At 29.6% G+C, this 18,231-nt stretch overlaps 1 protein-coding gene across 4 annotated transcripts in view; it reads right to left on the bottom strand.

The window, feature by feature from the left end:
• The window catches only part of LOC107436748 (uncharacterized), a 25,296-nt gene extending 9,976 nt beyond the window's left edge, over positions 1-15,320 (bottom strand). The window contains exons 1-7 of one of the 4 annotated variants that reach the window (XM_071179735.1): positions 14,794-14,918; positions 12,245-12,376; positions 10,783-10,986; positions 9,982-10,201; positions 8,626-8,860; positions 4,605-4,725; positions 1,560-1,745 (exon numbers count right to left, since the gene is read on the bottom strand). In XM_071179735.1, coding sequence (XP_071035836.1) covers positions 1,560-1,745; positions 4,605-4,725; positions 8,626-8,860; positions 9,982-10,201; positions 10,783-10,986; positions 12,245-12,367 — 1,089 coding nt within the window. In that variant the 5' untranslated portion in view covers positions 12,368-12,376; positions 14,794-14,918. Of the gene's footprint in view, positions 1-1,559; positions 1,746-4,604; positions 4,726-8,625; positions 8,861-9,981; positions 10,202-10,782; positions 10,987-12,244; positions 12,377-14,793 lie in introns of all 4 variants that reach the window. The other 3 variants (XM_071179740.1, XM_071179731.1, XM_071179736.1) reach the window with 3 other exon arrangements.
• Between the last annotated feature and the right edge of the window lie 2,911 nt (positions 15,321-18,231).

Genomic DNA, 18,231 nt, shown 5'->3' with positions numbered 1-18,231 from the left:
GAGAAGGAAAGCACATCCATGTCTTGTCCGGGATTCGAACCCAGAACCTTTCTGATGCAAGGGCAGTTCCCTGCCCCCTACACAGGCCGGTCGGCAATTTCCAAGAACTGATGTTAAGAAAAATTAGTAGTGCATTTGTGATTGCTTTAAAGGAACTTAAAAGTCTAACTTGCAACAATTTAGTAAATAAATTTTTACCTCATTTTGATTTACCTTGTTCAAGATCTCATATTATTGCTCAAACTAGATCAATTTTTTGTATCATAATGCTTGTCCTTACCATCAACTTTTCTGGCAAGAGTTTCTCTCATTTCTTCACGATAATATTTTGGTTGAGTGAATTTGAGTATCTCCGTCGTTTCAAAACTATTCTTTCATCGTGTTTGCTTTATAGGCATGGATTAGTGGCATGCTGACAATGGGACGGTATTTCCAGAGTTTGAACCTGGGTCACATGTATCAGAAGCGAACTCTCCATCCCACTGCAGAATTAAATCCCATCCTTAAGTAATTTGAATTTGTTTCATTTTATTGCCTGCAATGAACAGCCGATTCACACTGCAGAAGTGCGCATATTTCTCTCTGCGCCCTTTAAATCAACCTAAAAGGTGTTCTGATAACCTTGGGATGAATGAAACTTCCATTAGCACTAGGTTGCCAGAGAAATAAAATCACAGCTAAATTACAAAGAGTCAGAGAAATGAAACCTAAATTGAATAATATTAAATTTTTGGTAAAAAGAGTCTAGTAGTGATCGATGGATGCAAGAAGGTGAATGCGTTTGTTACTCCAAAATGTGTAATTGTTAAATGTCAAATAAAATGTTATTCGTCCGTTGTTTATTTTATCTGTTATTTAGATGATTATTCAGTTGTTATGTTTCATTTGGTGAAAAAGACAAACCACTCGTTACGCTATGCTACAGTGTAGAAACTCCAATGAAAAATAAAAGCAATCTCACTATTTTGAATGACTTTTTGAGTAACAATTTACTAGTATGTGCATTGCACAGAGAAGAAAATTCTGAAATTCCTCATGGTGATAATATGACTGTAATCCATCATCCGTTATTTGAAAAATTTATTTTATCCCTGACATTATAATTTTCACCTGAACTGAGAAGACAAAATGTTTCAAAATAGAATATAAATATGAATATGCCGTAAGTGACACCATGAATAAAAGATAAATGAATGTATCATTTTTAACAAGAGGAACACAACAGTCTCTACTGCACTGTGTGTCAAAAATTATAGGTCAAATAAGATTTTGAAACTTTTCCTTATTACCTTTATTTTTTTGATCATACTATTTCGTTTCGTTCCATATCTTAGCAATGAAAAGAATCTTGATTGGATACCAAGGTGAAAAAAATTTATGAGAAACAAGGATTGATAATGGAAGTTCATTACGAAAGTTTTTTTTAAGGAACAATAATTTTATGAAATATTTTGCAAGTTTAAGTTTAGTATTAAATATCTTCAAAAAATCGAATTTCCATTTTTTATAATAGTGTTAAAAAAAGCTTTGAAATGCAAAAAAAAAATTCTGAAACTTACAATCTCATGACGAAGCTTCCAAAACCATCTTTGAAACCTGTTGGGCCTATTGTCTTTCCCCGTACCATAAGCCTTAAAAGCTTCCTTGAACTGATCAACTTTACCATTTAGTGACACATCGAGATCAGTGATAGCTGTATGAAATGCTGTTTGGGCAGCTCTCAGACTACCATATAATTCATTCACCTGAATATACAAGTAAAAACTAAAAACATGAGCAACAATGCATAAGATTGCAAAAAATATGGGCAAAAAATATTTCATAATTACAAATTTTCTAAATAAATAATAATTTGCCATTAATATTTCACTAAAAAAAAATTTAAAAAGCTTGGAAAATTTTTTGAGCGTAGTATGTACAAGATTTTCATATATATTATATTTAATTGCTGTCATTTTTATAACAGTTTGCACATCTTTTACAAAAATATATTGACCCTACTTATTGTAAACATTTTGATCTATAATTCCTCTTACACTCTTTGTAAAGTTGAAGCTAGCGCAACTACAAGACTTTGTACTATTTAACTCAAAACACAATTTCGTCGAAAATAAAGTGTAAATTAGTAATCCATCTTGTATCATTTAAAATCTCTAATATACATGAGTGACAACGAAAGCCCGAAATTGGTAATTACAAATGTCATCGAAAATTTCACAGCTAATTTCGAACCCTATATTCGGAATCCAATTGAAATTCTATGTTTAGAATCCGATGATAATCCCCAAAATCTTCACCATAAAAGGGAGGGCCAGATTTTGTTCTAGGGCCGCAAAAATCCATTCAAGTTCATTCAAGTTAAGTCTTAATTTTTTTTAAATATGATATAATTTTTTTAAATATTTAAACTAATTAATTGCAACAACTGATGTTTTTGTTAATTTAGTTACATATTCGTAAGTTCTTAATAGTAAACATTAGTATACATCATTTTCTCCTTTAAAACTTCAGAATATTTTACAGCAGAATTTGGAAGAACAGCAAATGGGTTTTTGTTTGGTAGTAAGTAGTAAAGACTCCAGGCACTACAACAATATAAAGTTAAAATTTTGAAACCTAGATAAAAAGAACAAATTTTAAAAAATTTTCTTTAATTTTTTGAACCTAATAATTTAACATTGTTGGATCCTGCAAAATTTAAGAACTATCGTCTATCAAAAAAAAACTGCATATTTGAAGTCAAGCCTCTTACAAAACGGTTTTTAATTGTATAGTTAAATCAATGCTTAGGTGAACATTTAAATCAAATGCAATAAAATATACTAATAATTAAAAACATATGCACTTAACTTGGTAAGGTTGAAAAACAAACACTTTAGCATAAAAGAAATATAATTGAGAGGTGAGAAGATATTCTGAAAAATATTTTAATAAGCAATAAACAAGGACAAAAATTTTAAAGCGATGATGATGATAATGATTACTGGAGGGCATTTTTGGAGCTCTTTGTTTTGCAGCGAAGCTTCTTTTATCTATATATAATCTGTTGCCACTTTTTTTATATGAATGCTAAACTTTTCTGCTCTGTGATAAGATTAAACTTACGTGAACCTTACACTTACGTATTATAAGTATTATAATATTTACTTCTTCAATTCAAGAGGAGACTACAAGATATTTATTATCCCCCAAGAATATGCAAAAGGTCATTTTTATCCTCTACGAACTTTTTGGTTATTAAAAATTATAATAAAAAAAATTATAATAAAATTAATTTATTTTCTTTCACCGCACTTGGTTTACTGCATCATCGTGTATCTTATTAATTTAAAGAAACACGTAGTGGAAATATCTAAAACATAGATTTCAAATGCTATTTTATTTAAAATGATACTTATAAATCATATCCATGATTGTATCAGATTTATCATACATTTATTTCGAAGCTATATGCTACAACTGGCACAAATACCAGTTTGTATAAAAAAAACATACTATGCATTCCAAAGCTATTTTCATTGTTTATTGTTCTCAGGAAAAGTGATAGACATTTAAAACGGGAAGTGTCATTTTATTCTTTTGACTTTTTAAACTGATGGATTTTTTATTAGCTCAAAATCGATGTGACAAACGAAGTTCTGAGTCTTGACTCGTTGTTTTAGGATAAATTTTTCTTGATAATAGAACCATTACTAATTTGGATCAGCTGTTCCCAGTTTTTATAGATTATGAAATCGATAATATTTTGGTGGAGCAGAAATCGAACTCCAGCCAACATCTTTTGGTTAGCAACTGCAAGCATTAGGCAATTGCGAGCGTATGGCAATTCGCGATCAAAACGCTTGAGTATGCCCTCTAGCGGAGCCTGAAAATATCAGGCATTTATTTATTAAGTTGTTCTATCATAATCATTGGCAGAGTCGGACGCCATTTTCTTAGTAGCAAATAAGAAACAAAATTTCCCTAAGGAAAAGGCAGAACAACTTGTTCATATAAGCAAAATTTCCCTAAGGAAAAGGCAGAACAACTTGTTCATATGGAAATCGCACGAATTCGTCTCATACAACAACACCCCCTATAGTTCGTTGCGATAGTGAATATTTATGGCAATTGTATAATAGTGAACGTTAACGATTCCAAACCTATAAATCTTAAGAGTCAGAACCCTAGTAACTCTAGCACGGAACCCTAGAATTCCGCGAAACGCCTTTCTGGTGGCTCGTCTAGATGAATATTTTGATTACATGAAAACTCATCTGCATTTCATAAATTGTTAGAAATTTATGTGGATTTTTTAAGTCATCTAAATATTCATGTTGATTTGATATCTATAGGGTAAACTGAAGACCATAAAATAAAAATAAATAGATAACCATTCCCTTCTATTGGAGAAAAACATAACTCTCACAAATTTCCATGCTTTTTGATTTAAAAATGATAGCCTTATAGTGGGAATGAAACTCTATTATACTTAGAGCTGAAATAATTATTAAAATGAATATAAGGAAGATGGGCATCCTTCAAGTCTCAAAATCATCATTTAAGAATTTGGAAAATTTTTCAGTAAATTTTAAATTTCCAACAAAAGTAAAAGACTACATTACCAAATCATCTTCTTCCTCAGTAGAGTCTAATCTCTTTTTATCCCATGCATAAATGTCATGCATAACAGTTCTTATATCATCATACTTCGTTTCGACATCATTTAAAAGTGAGTTTAAAGCCCTGAAATTCAAAACAACAATAATTGTATGAAATTCACAAATAACAGGAGAAAGAATGTTTTGCATTCATTTTTCACAAAGATGATGATCGAATCACCATCTGTTGCATTTGGAGATTTGTAAAGTTTTGCTAAGATTTGCTAAATTTTGACAAATCAATGACCTGGAAAATCGGCTTTCCCAGTGAGTTATTACACAGTGAAAATTGGCTACGCTGGGAGCTGTTATCCACACATAACTCTTGCATGATATTTGTATCTCCGTTAATCAAGGTTATACAAGGACACTATCAGAGTCTTAAACCAGATCCAAATCATATCTCCTTTATATGACTACTATTCCAGTCGAAAAGAAGGAGTACATTTTTACAGCCAAGAAGGGACTTTAAATAAAATATTTCACACCATATCTACAGAAATTATACTTAATTTCATTTCAAAAATGCATTTTTTTCTAAATTGCACTTTTAAAAACTTGCGATTTTTAGAAATACCTCATTAATTAACTAATGAAATGAAATTACTAAATAAACATGAGATCAACTTAGTCGTTTTGAAGCATTTTGTAAGCAAAATATATTTTTCTTGAAACAAGTATAATAAGCACCGGCATAAGATTTTCCCTTAAAGTTAAAGCAAAGTTTTCTATAAATTTAATTATTTCATTGTCTAAAAGTTCTATTCTTTCATTCTCTGAAATTTCTATTCGCTCATTCACTAAAAGCTCCATTCTTTCATACAAGAAAAGGAAGTTATTGTATTTTATTTATTTTGGGGAGGAAGATGCTGTAAATGACTTGTTTTTGAAGAAATATATCTATTCGGAAATAAAGTTTTTATAATTCGTTGTTGTCAGGGATGAGAGTAGTCAGAAAGTAAAAAGGAGGAAATCCAAGAATATGTATATAAAAATCGCACTTTTTTTGTCAAATTTTTGTTTAAACTTGTAATCCATGTGATTATAAATCCCGATATGAGGCTTTCAAATCACGTGAATATGAAACTCTACATCGAATTTAAAAAATGCGAAAATACAAATCATGATGTGTAATTTTTAGATCAAGATGCATAATTTTAAAATCGCGCGATATTACAACCGCAAAAACGAATCACGACATTGGATTTTAAGCTCGCGTAGCTACATAGGGTTTTAAAAGCTCGTAAATACAAATCGCGATATTGGTTTTTTAAATCTCGTAAATAAGAATCGCAATGTACAATATTTAAATGGCCTGAATAAGAATCGCAACGTTCAACTTTTAAATCAGGTAAATACGAAAATCGATGTTTGATAATAAAATCGCGATTTTAAAAATGCAAAAATACAAAACACGATATTAGATTTTTAAATCTCGTAAATACGAGTCATAATGTACGATATTTAAAAAGCGTAAATAAGAATTGCAATGCGCAACTTTTAAATCAGGTAAATACGAAAATCGATGATTGATATTAAAATCGCGTGAATAAAAATCGAGATATTTGCAGAGTCTGGACTTGGGATTTCTAAAAGGCTTGTTTGAATTGTTTTTTGTTTACACAATAAATAAAAATTTACAAGATTAATTGAATGAGCAAATAAATATTTTCACCACAAATCCACCTCTATTTTTTTTCGCTTTTTTTGTTTGCTTTCTCTCCAGAATACAAGAAGCAGCGACGTCTAAATTACGAAAATACGAGCTATCCCGCCGACGGATAAAAAATACGGAAAATCTTATTTTCTGTGCGTGAAATCGGAGAAAATAGCTAATATAAGTAAACATGCGGAAGGATTAGCAGCTAGGACGTAGTTTGAATTTTCTGTTTTTCTTTGAAAATCGTAAATAAATATAATAATTTGACTTCAACGACTGAATTTTTTTTAAAAAAAACACGGAATATTTATAAATAAATAAATTTTAAAAAAAACGAAACTTTTAGAGAATCTGAGTTTTTGATAAAAAGGCTGAAATTCGAGAGACAAAAGCGAAAAAAATCTCATCCCTGTATAAAGGTCAACCAGTTTTATCCCAAGGAAATGATTTTTAGAGAAACTTCAGAGGGAGGAATGAGGACTTCAATAATTTCGCTCAGCGGAAAATTAAATTCCTCATAAAATATTTTAACTTGTGCAAAAAAAAATTCAGCTGAAATTAGCGGAAAAAATGGAAAAATCTGAGAAAAAGCGGAAATCCGCGAAACCGCGGAAGAATCTCATCCCTGTGTTGTAGTTGTTTCTATTGCGTACTTGCCATGCCAGCAGGCTTGGTTTCCCAACCAAGCAAATTTAAAACAGATGGTGCACTTCTTGTTTTTCAGTGGCGCCATCTATGGCCAAGAAAATGACTTCCGTCACACAAAGACAGACGTCACAGCCCGTTTTAGAAAGCAGCCCCATTCATACATCCTGAACTCGTAATTTTGACATGAACCAGCCAATGGAACTAGCCCAATCTCCAATTCAGTACCCCACATGTATAGATCAGTTAGGGAAACTTGGTGGACTTAGTAACCCTAAGAGATGTAACGTGCACTAGTCATCATTTTATTCACTGGGATTTTTCGGCTGGCTGGAATCGGACTTCTGTTTTCACGAACACGAGTCCAACGTCCTATCAACCAGGCTATTCTCTGCCCCTTTTTATAATTCATTATATATTTATTTATTCAGATAGAAAGTAAACTCAATTGTAAAATAGCCAACGTTAAAGAATTACATACGCAAAGATAAAGTGCATCGTTGTATTCTTTCCAGAGCAGTGAGCATCAAAATAAAAAATGAACACACTGAATGAATTTTGATTTGAATAATTTTGATCTTATGATCGGGTTTTTACGCGCTAGGTCTTCATTTTAATAGTTTGAGTGTCTAATCTTGAATATGCTAATTATTCTATGAATACGATATTACAAAGTATTATGAAAAACCGTACTTTGTCTGAATAAACATACCTTCTTTTTTTTATGACATATTCGGATTTATAACTCCCAAAATGTAGAGAACATCCGCAAACTGTAAATTATGGTACTAATAGTTTAAACAGGAGAGCACCCCTTCGAGTTAGAGCTCCTTTTCTTAATTTTTAGTAAGTTAAAGATATTTCCAAGGAAAAAATAATAATTTTTAATAATTATTTAATATTTTATTTATTTATAGTCATAAAAGTTTTATATTGTTGAGTATATACAATTTTAGATCATTTAAAGAATATAATTTTAAATGACAAAACTCAACATTTGAATGAAATCGGTTGCATATTTCACCAGAAATAAAATTTTAAATTATACGACTTCCTTAAAATTGAATAACTTAGAAAATATTACACTGATTTCGTATTTTGTAATTTAAAACTACGTACTCTAAAATGATGAAAAAAATCATACCATTTGAAAAAATTTTCATCAATCATTAAATGAAGAACATTTTTTAAATAATAAATTATCATAAAATTATTATTATTATTTCTTATTTATTTATTTTGCTTGGTATGTTTGGATAAACAAGTTTTTTAATTGTGAGTGATTATTTTTAATAGATTCTTCGATTCGTATTTACAGTTTTCAAGATATGGCAAAATATGCAAAAAGCAAAATTAACAATAAAAGGTCCAAACTTTCGATTACACTTCTGACCAAAGTATTGAAATTATACTTTCCAGATCAATATTCTGAGAATGAAAAATTCTAATCTGTCAAAAAAGGTTTTTTTTTCCATATAAAGTTCGTTTTTGTGTCTGATTTTGTAACTTAAAATATCGTTCGCACTAATAAATTAACATATTTTAGGCTATGCATTCGAATCATTAAGAATGAGCCTTTACTACGGGGAAATCCGATCATTAATTTAAAAGTTGTTCAGAGTGTTCATTTTTTCACTGTACATACACTGAATTATAGCTGTATAAAAGAAAGCTTATTACCTGTTTGGCAAATAATTTGGAAAATCCGATTTAAGAGATGATAGAGGATATAGCTCTGCCTTAAGTGCTTTTCCTTTACCCTCATTAATTGAGCTTATTTCTTTAGGATAATCTTCCACTAACTTCATCAAATCTTCGACATTTTGAGGTGGACTAGTGGGGCTTTTGGTGGCCATAACTTTTATCTCTTCGTTATACATGCCAGCTAAGTCCTTTCTTAACTTATCAAAGCTACCTGCAAGAGAAAATTATTATTAAAGTTCTGCGACTTATTGTCTCTGAAATTAAATTGAAATCATTTTCGAAATGAACCCATGAATCATTTACGAAATATTTCATTACAAAGTATCATTTGCAAAGAAATTTAACGCTTTACGGTCATATGGCCGGTTTCAGCTTCAAATTCCAATAGAGGGTTAAATAGTCTACCAGTCTTTATATCGGGTGTTCCGTAAAAAGCAGTCCTATCTATATATATTTTTAGAATCCTCAACAAAACTGAAAGCAAATTGGAAAACACATATTAATATGTAAAGTGTGTACTAATAGTAAATAAATGTAAAATCACCAGTAACCAGTGTAAAATCATTCTAAATAGCCGAAAATAAGGGTATTAATTAAATGTTAAAAAAACAGTATTTTATTCGATGATATTACATTTCTGAAGCAGTTATAGTGGCATCTCTATAACAGTCTAAATCTTTCTTCTTCTATTTACAGTTCGGCATACCCTACACACTCATTTTGGTGTATGACATGAATAAATGTGTGAGAATCACTCATCATTCCGAAACAACTCACATAATTAGATAACTGGATATCACAATGTAGGTTTACAACAAGACTAAACGCCAACAGAAAGTATTTTAAGTACAATCAGTACATTACTATTAGCATTAACATAAATATATGTGCGAGAATCACTCATCGTCGGTGTTTCCAAAACAACTGGTAGATAAATGGATATCGCAATGTAGGTTTACAACAAGACTAAATGCCAACAGAAAGTATTTCAAGTACAATCAGTACATTACCATTAGCATTAAGATTACCATTAGCATTAACATAAATATATGTGCGAGAATCACTCATCGTCGGTGTTTCCAAAACAACTTAATAATTACATAAATGGATATCGTAATGTAGGGTTTACAACAAAACTAAGCACCAACAGAAAGTATTTCAGAAACAGTCGGTACATTACCATCAGAATTAGCATAAATATATGCGTGAGAATCACTCATCACCGGTGATTCCAAAACAAGTTACATAATTAGATAACTGGATATCACAATGTTGGTTTACAACAAGACTAAGCACCAACAGAAAGTATTTCAGATACAGTAGGTACATTACCATTAGCATTCAAATCAAAAGTTCCTGTGAGTTGAAGATTAGCACTGACAGCAGCTTTGATAATTTCTCTTTCCTCTCTGTTATTGGCTTTGAGCCTCAGCGACGCAATAAGTTCACCACCGTAAGTTATACTTCTTACATAATGCGTACCGACTAGATTTGGATCCATTGTCATCCATTCCTTTCTTGGCTCCAAATGAGAAGGAATTGTTTCTGTCAGCTAAAGATGAAAAACATTATGAGAAACTATTCTGAATTCCTGATAAGAACAATAAATAAAATACGTGAAAAAGACTTAAATGTTATATCGGTTTCATCTTTAGTTACACGTGTTGAGAATTTTAGTTTCATTGCTCAAAAGTGGATTCGATTTCTTTGGAATATGAAATTACAAAAATTTTATAATATTCTGAAAATTTGTTTATTTTATATATGTTTCCTAAAATCTTTCTTCATTTAAAATGAACCCCTAATGATTACCACATTTTGAGAATTGCTGAGAAAAAAATGCTTTATGAAACATTTTTTTTTCAAATCGTTTCAAACTTTAAATTTTTTTTAAAATATTGGTCGCATATTATTAAAAGTGGCCACTATTAAAAGTGGCGACTGGGAAATAACAAAATTTCCTAATTTCGACCTACACCGTAGTAGCCGAAAGACCATTAGTGCAGCTTAAGTGCGATATCAACAACCAAACAGCAATAAAATCTCGACAAATAGAATTTAGGCAAACGTTGATTGAAGAAACATTGCTCCTTCAAAATGAAAGGTAAAAATAGCATAAATAACAATACTCACGGTTTCATGCTGTACTCTGATAAGTAATTCTACAAATTTCTGCCTGTTAGCCGTGTCTTTCAAATAAGCCCCTGTACCATCCATAGCAATATCCCCCTTCTTTATACGCAATGAAAGAGCACCACTCACATCCAAGAACTCTCTGGCTTGAGTAGAAGTTTCAACTAACTTGTACTGGGACCGCGTAAAACTACGATCAATCACCTAAATAAATTCATCTATAATTACTGTGCAGTTCAGTATCGACATTGTAAATTTCGCGTAATATTGCTTAATTTATGCCAATCGAATATTTAAAAAATTTAAATTCTTTTTATTAAAAATGCCTCTGAATTATATCTAGCAGCAAACTACTTTTTTTAAAAAATATTCCATAAGTGATTTGTCAAGTAATGGTGGCGTTTTTCTTTCTTTAATATTGATTTATGATACCGAACTAGTACATTTTTTTGTTAATTTGAATTTGACAAGGAGTCGAAAAATGTTTATCAACCCCTTAACGATCTGTTAATTTTTAAAAAAACGGTCATAAAAGTGCCTATTTTTTTGGCTTTTCTATTTGTATTACATATTTGATTAGTGCTGACATCTAGTTTAAAATAAACTAACTATCTACAATTACCTTAAAAATATCCAGGTACTGCCATCTGGTGTGTAAAATGAGAAATAAAATGTTTTCCGGGCAAAAGAAATGAATTAGTTTTCTTCTTATTGGCGCGTTATAGAACACTCCAGCTCGTCTATATCACGGGAGCGAGAAATAGAGGGCGAAACCTCACCCCGTCATTTTCACGGGAGCGAGAAGAGCTGCGATTACAAAACAACCTACATCTGTTTATATTTAATTTACGATCCATAAATTCCCTTAAAAACTGACCTTTGTGAGAATAGGAATATAAGACTAAAAAATAATACGAATCTGAAAATTCATATATATATATATATNGGTACTGCCATCTGGTGTGTAAAATGAGAAATAAAATGTTTTCCGGGCAAAAGAAATGAATTAGTTTTCTTCTTATTGGCGCGTTACTACAGAACACTCCAGCCCGTCTATATCACGGGAGCGAGAAATAGAGGGCGAAACCTCACCCCGTCATTTTCACGGGAGCGAGAAGGAAGGGGTTAAGAGCTGCGATTACAAAACAACCTACATCTGTTTATCTTTAATTTACGATCCATAAATTCCCTTAAAAACTGACCTTCGTGAGAATAGGAAAATAAGCCTAAAAAATAATACGAAACTGAAAATTCATATGTATATATATATAAGAGTTTTTTTTTTCATAAATAGTTCTTAGATTTTATAAGAATCTGGTCAAGCATATTTCAAATATTATCGTTTCAATGAATGAAAATGAAAAAAATATGTTAAATTTTTAAGTGATTTTTTTAAAAAAAATTTGGGCAATTGTTATATTTTTAATCGTTTATGAAATCTATTAATTATCGTGTATTTTACCTGTAAATTTCCCTCTAGAGTCTTTTCGTCATAAATATCAGCATTTCCTTTTCGGTACCTCACAAGATCGAAAGTGGTGCCCAAGTACATGGCAGCAAGTACAGGAATAATGGCGGTAGTCATGACTGTCTTCTTATAATGAATCAATATGAAAATGAATGAAGTTAGTGTGAAAATGAAATCAGTATGGAAAAAAAAGTAAATGTTAGAATATAATGGTTTTTAAAGAGTTAAGTTTGAATTTCTAATTTTAAGGAATCAAATTAAAGGTGCTAACTAGTTTTTTAAATGTTTGTCTTTTGATAAATATTTTTTTTATTATTTTTCACTATTTGGTTAATACTATAGTATAACTATTCCACCTTTGACTATTTCCGCATTTCTTTTAATCTCTTTATGCAAGTATATGGATTTTCAAAATAATATGACAACTAAAAACCTGAATAAGTTGTCATAATTACAGAAATTGGTTATCTCATGATATGGTTAATGAAATTCGCGTATGAATAAAACTTAACATGATAAAAAAACGATTATGATAACAAAATTGATGTATGAATTATTTTTTCAGTTATGTTGTAAAGAAAAATATTGGAACAAAACTGTTATAGAAATTCAACGGCCCATAGGACGGAACTGGAAATGTAAAAACCAGTTTGATTGCCTGATGAAATTTTAGAGACATCTTCGATAATCACCTTATAATTTTTTGTATTGTTTATTTCATTTATTCATTCTAGATTTGCAGTTCTTTTAATGGATCCTCAGAATGTTGATTCTATTGTGAAATTATTTTATTTAATAATTCCAGATGCATTTAGTTTGATTCAATTTGATAGTAGATTAGATTAAGTAATCCACTCCATATTATTTATTTATTATGTTTTAATATTTTCTTCAGCACAACCAATCTTTAAAATATTTAGTTTGAATAGAATTGAAAATTAGTTCAATTTTTACTTTTTACAATTAAATGGAATTCAGAACGATATAAATCTTTTTTACTATTTAAGTAGGGGAGAGTGGGGTCAATTGTAACAGGGTACGATTGTAACAAAGCAAAAATTTCGAGTGTCCGATTCTAGATTTGGTTCCCAGGTGGCGCACAATGTGTATTTAATAAGTCTACATGCACACCCCTGCTGGCAACCATTTTTATGTACTCTTGAAAGAGTTACATCGCAAAAGATATTTTCTCGCGACGTAAGTACTTTTTTTGGTATTAGAATATTATATTGTAACAAAGTCATTTTGTTTAAACAAATAAAAATTATTAACCAAATATGTAAGTGAACACCTTAATTAACATTTAAAAAAAAAAGATTAGTTTTGTTAGTTAACTAGCATTGTTTTTAACAAATGAAGCTGAAATGGCGTCTTGGGGACAATTGTAACAATAAGTAAAGGGACGATTGTAACAGCTGAAAATAAATAATCTTATGTTTACAAACCATTACTTAACTCTTTAAGAACCACCAATAGTTTCCTATATCATTTATATTATGTTGCATGTGCATTATTTTATTTGTCACCTTTCACAGCATAAATTAAAATTTTTAACCCCTTAAAGTTAAAAGTTTAACCCTTTAGGTCTCTGCTCATTATTATTTTTACTCCTAAAATATCACTACTATTTTGATCAATAAAAAAATATATCACAACTATGATAATATGTATAATTAACTATGTTTTAGTTGAATTTATGAACTGTTACAATTGACCCCGTAAGTGGGGACAATTGTAACAAGTGCACGACTGTCAAAAATTGTTAATAACTAATATAATAACATTTAAAATAAGGTATTTATTTTTTTTTCTAATAGAGGATAGTCTACTTTACTCGTCTGTCAATTAATACTAATAATATATTGGATTTTTTGTTAGTTAAAAATAGTTAAGTAAGAAATGTTACAATTGACCCCACTCTCCCCTACACTGTAAAAAAATTTTGTGTATAGTTGCAACAATGTTTACTTTTAAGGTAAACTAAATTTTTCTCCAGTTCATGTAATTACCTTTTTTTACATACTTTTCCCCTGTTCACTAAAAACACATACTTTCATTCGCATAACAATAATTTAATGGATTCATTTCAAAGACATTTCGATTCAAAAATTATTCGATTAAAAAATAAGCACATTTTCACTAATATATTCGCACTAGTTCTGAGAATCAATTGTTATTTTGTCTATTTAATATAATTTTTTACATGATAGCTACTGTTCTGTATTTTAAAATGTTATAAGTTTTTCGCAACACCAAAAATGGTGCCAACTACATGCCAAAATTCTTACAGCATAAATTGAAATTAATAAAATCACAAAATTAACTTTAAATTTCCTTTTCTTAACTTAATTTCTTTATTTCAACAGATCATTTAAAAGCTAAAATAAATTAATATTTAACAAATTTAAGATCTAAATATCATAGTAAATATAATAAAAATTAAAACTTAAATAAGAATTAAAACTTAAATAAGAATTAAAAATTTTAAAATAATAATTAAAATTTAAAATAATAAATTTTAAAATAATAAATTAAATTCTTACTTTTAATATTCAGTCATGAAATGTACAGTTAAAAATCGCCAGAGAAGTGCCAGGGTAGATTAAATGGCCAATTCAATGTAATCGTTTTCGTCTTACTTATCTGTTTCTCTGGGAAAAAAGACATCAGTAGATTTTATATCATCCCGGTAAATGTTTAAAGTGATAAAAAAAATTCTATTGTATATTTGAAAAATAATTAGAAAATATATATTATTCTTATGTGATATTTTAAGTTGAGGGAGAAAATTATATATGTTTATTATTTTATTTTTAATTCTTTGATCTGAAAAGACATTTGGTAGTAGAAAATTAATATTAAGTTATGAAACTGTTTTTTTTTTCATTAAAAAAATCTTAAATGACAGAGAGAAAAAAAATAAATTTTCCGCACTAGAGCTAGAGCATGTAAAAAAGCAAATAGTTGATTTTTTTTTTCAAATGAGAGGGAAAATTGCAAACTTTTATGCCCAAACGTATACAGAGCAAATGTACGGTAATAAGCATGAACAAACCACTTTGACGTTATCACTACTCTAAAGTTTCTAAAAGTTTCTCCTGTGTTTCCCAAACTTATGACTTTGGTGTACCCTTTCTAAATTTTTCGTAACACTGTGTATCACTAATAAAAAAATGAATGTATTTTTACTATTAAAAATTGCACAACATTTAATAATCACAACTGGCAGTTGACACCACTAATTATTAACTGTTAACTCTGCAAAAAATAGCCGATAGAACAATACGTAATCGTAAATTTTCATGATGGCTAGCTTTGTTTGTAAATAAAATGTTTAGAAATTTTCGTTTATTGCAAGATTTTTCGTATAAGAACGCGTACCCCCGCTAAACTATTCCCGTACCCCTTGGGGTACGCGTACCACACTTTGGGAAACACTGGCCTAGGCAAAAGAGAACCTTTGAAATCGCCTAGGCAAAAGAGAACCTTTGAATTACTCATGTAACATATGTTATATGAGATATTTAAATTAATAATAAAATAATAAAATTATGACAGTGACACTAAATTATAATGTTTTCCACGGAGCACCATAATTTAGTGTCTATACAACGTCAGCTAAGCGTTTACAATTAGATACTTGCAAGTGAGGTGGTATTGGTTGATTCATAAGCCAAGCAGACACGACATACTCTCTTACAGTTTTCCAATTTAATCTAATTTAAATCACATGGTTAGGCATAATGATTACTCCTCTTCTCGAGATGCAAGTATACTCAATAAAAATTTATAAGGAGTTCAATTGTAATAAGTCCAAAAAGAAACTTTGAAAATGCGCTGCAGTGACGTCATAGTGGAATGACTCTAAGTATTATCCGTTTATGATTTTTACCTTTATGAGTAAATTTTATAAAATGTTTTATTCTCTTTGGACTAATTTAAATTCTTAGAATTGTAATTTAAATCCTTTCTGGTATAAAGATTACTTTCTAATTTATAACTAACTTCTATTCATTATAAATGATATTTCATAAAATACATAATGAGAGGTAAAGTAATTATAGAATTACACTGTTAGAATTTTCATTCTAAAATTATGGTAAAATAACCAGTAGAAGTCTGTCCATCCAATTGACCGTAAAGTTTACAGTAAAGAACATTTTTTACCTTTACGGTTTTGAAACCGTTTACTACTAGTATGGTTAAAAAACCATGAAGTAAAAACCGTATTGTTTTAAGTTGATGATTTTTTTAAGCATTTGCAACCAGCATGGTTTCAAGACCATAAAAAAATATATTTAACTGGACATTGGAGATAGTTTGGCTATTTATGGTGCTGCCATTCATGCGTGATTGAGAGTATCGTATTCGAATAGCCAAGAGTCACGAATTGAGGAATGCAGGATGCTGAAAATTCTTCATGTGTTGAAAGGAATATTGTGGTGCCAACGCTAGGACTCGAACCATTTCCGTTAGTCATGAGATTGGTAGATTGGCTATAATATGTACCCTGTTGCAAGGAACTAAGTGGCTTCATTAGGTGGGCTTAGTTGGTGTGATAAAATTCTGGTTGTTTAACCGAATTAGGTAAAATCAGTTAATGAACAGTTTTTCCCACAGTTTGCTATTTGAATGTCTTATTTACGGTTATTTAACTTTTTTTTTGTTTAAATATGGTAAAAAAACAATTAAATAAGTTGTTATTTAACCATTTTTTCCAAGAAATTTCTAACAGTGTAGGCTTTACTTTAATCGTTAATTAAATGCAGTCTTTAAAGGCAGAATTGTTTAAACATTACAATACTATGTTAGTTAAGCAGTATATTTAAGATTAGATAAATTGATTTTACGCAGATCAAGCAGATAAAACAATATCAAGTAGAATGTAGCAGAAATATAATATGAAGACCCGGAGTTAGTTGGTCCACTTTCTTGTTTTTACTTTTTATTCCACTAAAAAATTAACCATATAGTTTGTTTTTATGAGACAAATCACTTACTTTCCCTTATTTATGGTTTTTTCCACAATGCTCAGTTGGTAATTTTTAAATAGTAATTTTTAAAAAAAAATTCCTTGTGAAGAATAGAACAACGTACCTCTAGGTCTAAGCTACCCTGTTTCGCCCTAATAGCTTATAAATTGTAGAAAAAATATTCTTTGACCGCCGTTGAAGTTCTGAACTTAAAATTTGAAAACTAATCCAGTTTCAGAGCCTCCCAACTCAAACTGAAATTCGGATGAACTTAAGCCGGATGAACTTAATTAACTGGAGATCATTTTAAGAAAACGTTTTATTTCTTAGTTTCATTTTTTTTTTTTTTAGTTCTTTAAAAAATACCGTTTTTTTTCGAAAATCGATTTTTAAATTTTAATTGGATGTGTAGAATTTTAAATCTAAGTTGTACTTATGTATCTTGAAAGTTACTGCATAATTAATTTGAAAGTTGATAGTATATTAATTTGAAAGTTAAAAACAAATTTAAGATATACAAAATAAAAGAAGTAAACTTGGAAGCTGATATTTAGAGATTAAAAGTTTTATGACCTTTTATTGTGAAAAATGCATTGTCCATTATTAATTAGTATTTTTTGACCTAGTTTATATCTTAATTATTCAAATATATATTATTAACTAACTATTATAAGCCATGTTAATTATTTTTAGCAATTAAAATTTTTCCACTATCGCAATCAACAACTATATAGGTATGTTTTTCCTAGTATACTATTTTTCTCCCCCGCTTTAAGAACATGCATGAAGCAAAACATGCTGAAGAGAAAATTTTATGTTAAAAAAGATTTCTTTAAACCTTTTTTCTAAAATTGTAGGAATAGTAACGTGTTCTAACATAATACTATGTTTTAGACATACAACCAAAAAAAATTAATTTTCAAAAACTTCATTACAATTTTACACATTGGATTAGCATTGTTTTTAATGACCAATTTTTTAAAAAATTCGATCCTACTTCATAGGAAT

Source organism: Parasteatoda tepidariorum, chromosome 1 (genome assembly GCF_043381705.1).
Source record: "Parasteatoda tepidariorum isolate YZ-2023 chromosome 1, CAS_Ptep_4.0, whole genome shotgun sequence".
In the NCBI taxonomy this organism is placed as follows: domain Eukaryota; kingdom Metazoa; phylum Arthropoda; class Arachnida; order Araneae; family Theridiidae; genus Parasteatoda; species Parasteatoda tepidariorum.
The sequence above is the reverse complement of the archived record's forward strand: the minus strand, read 5'-3'. Positions and strand labels throughout refer to the sequence as shown.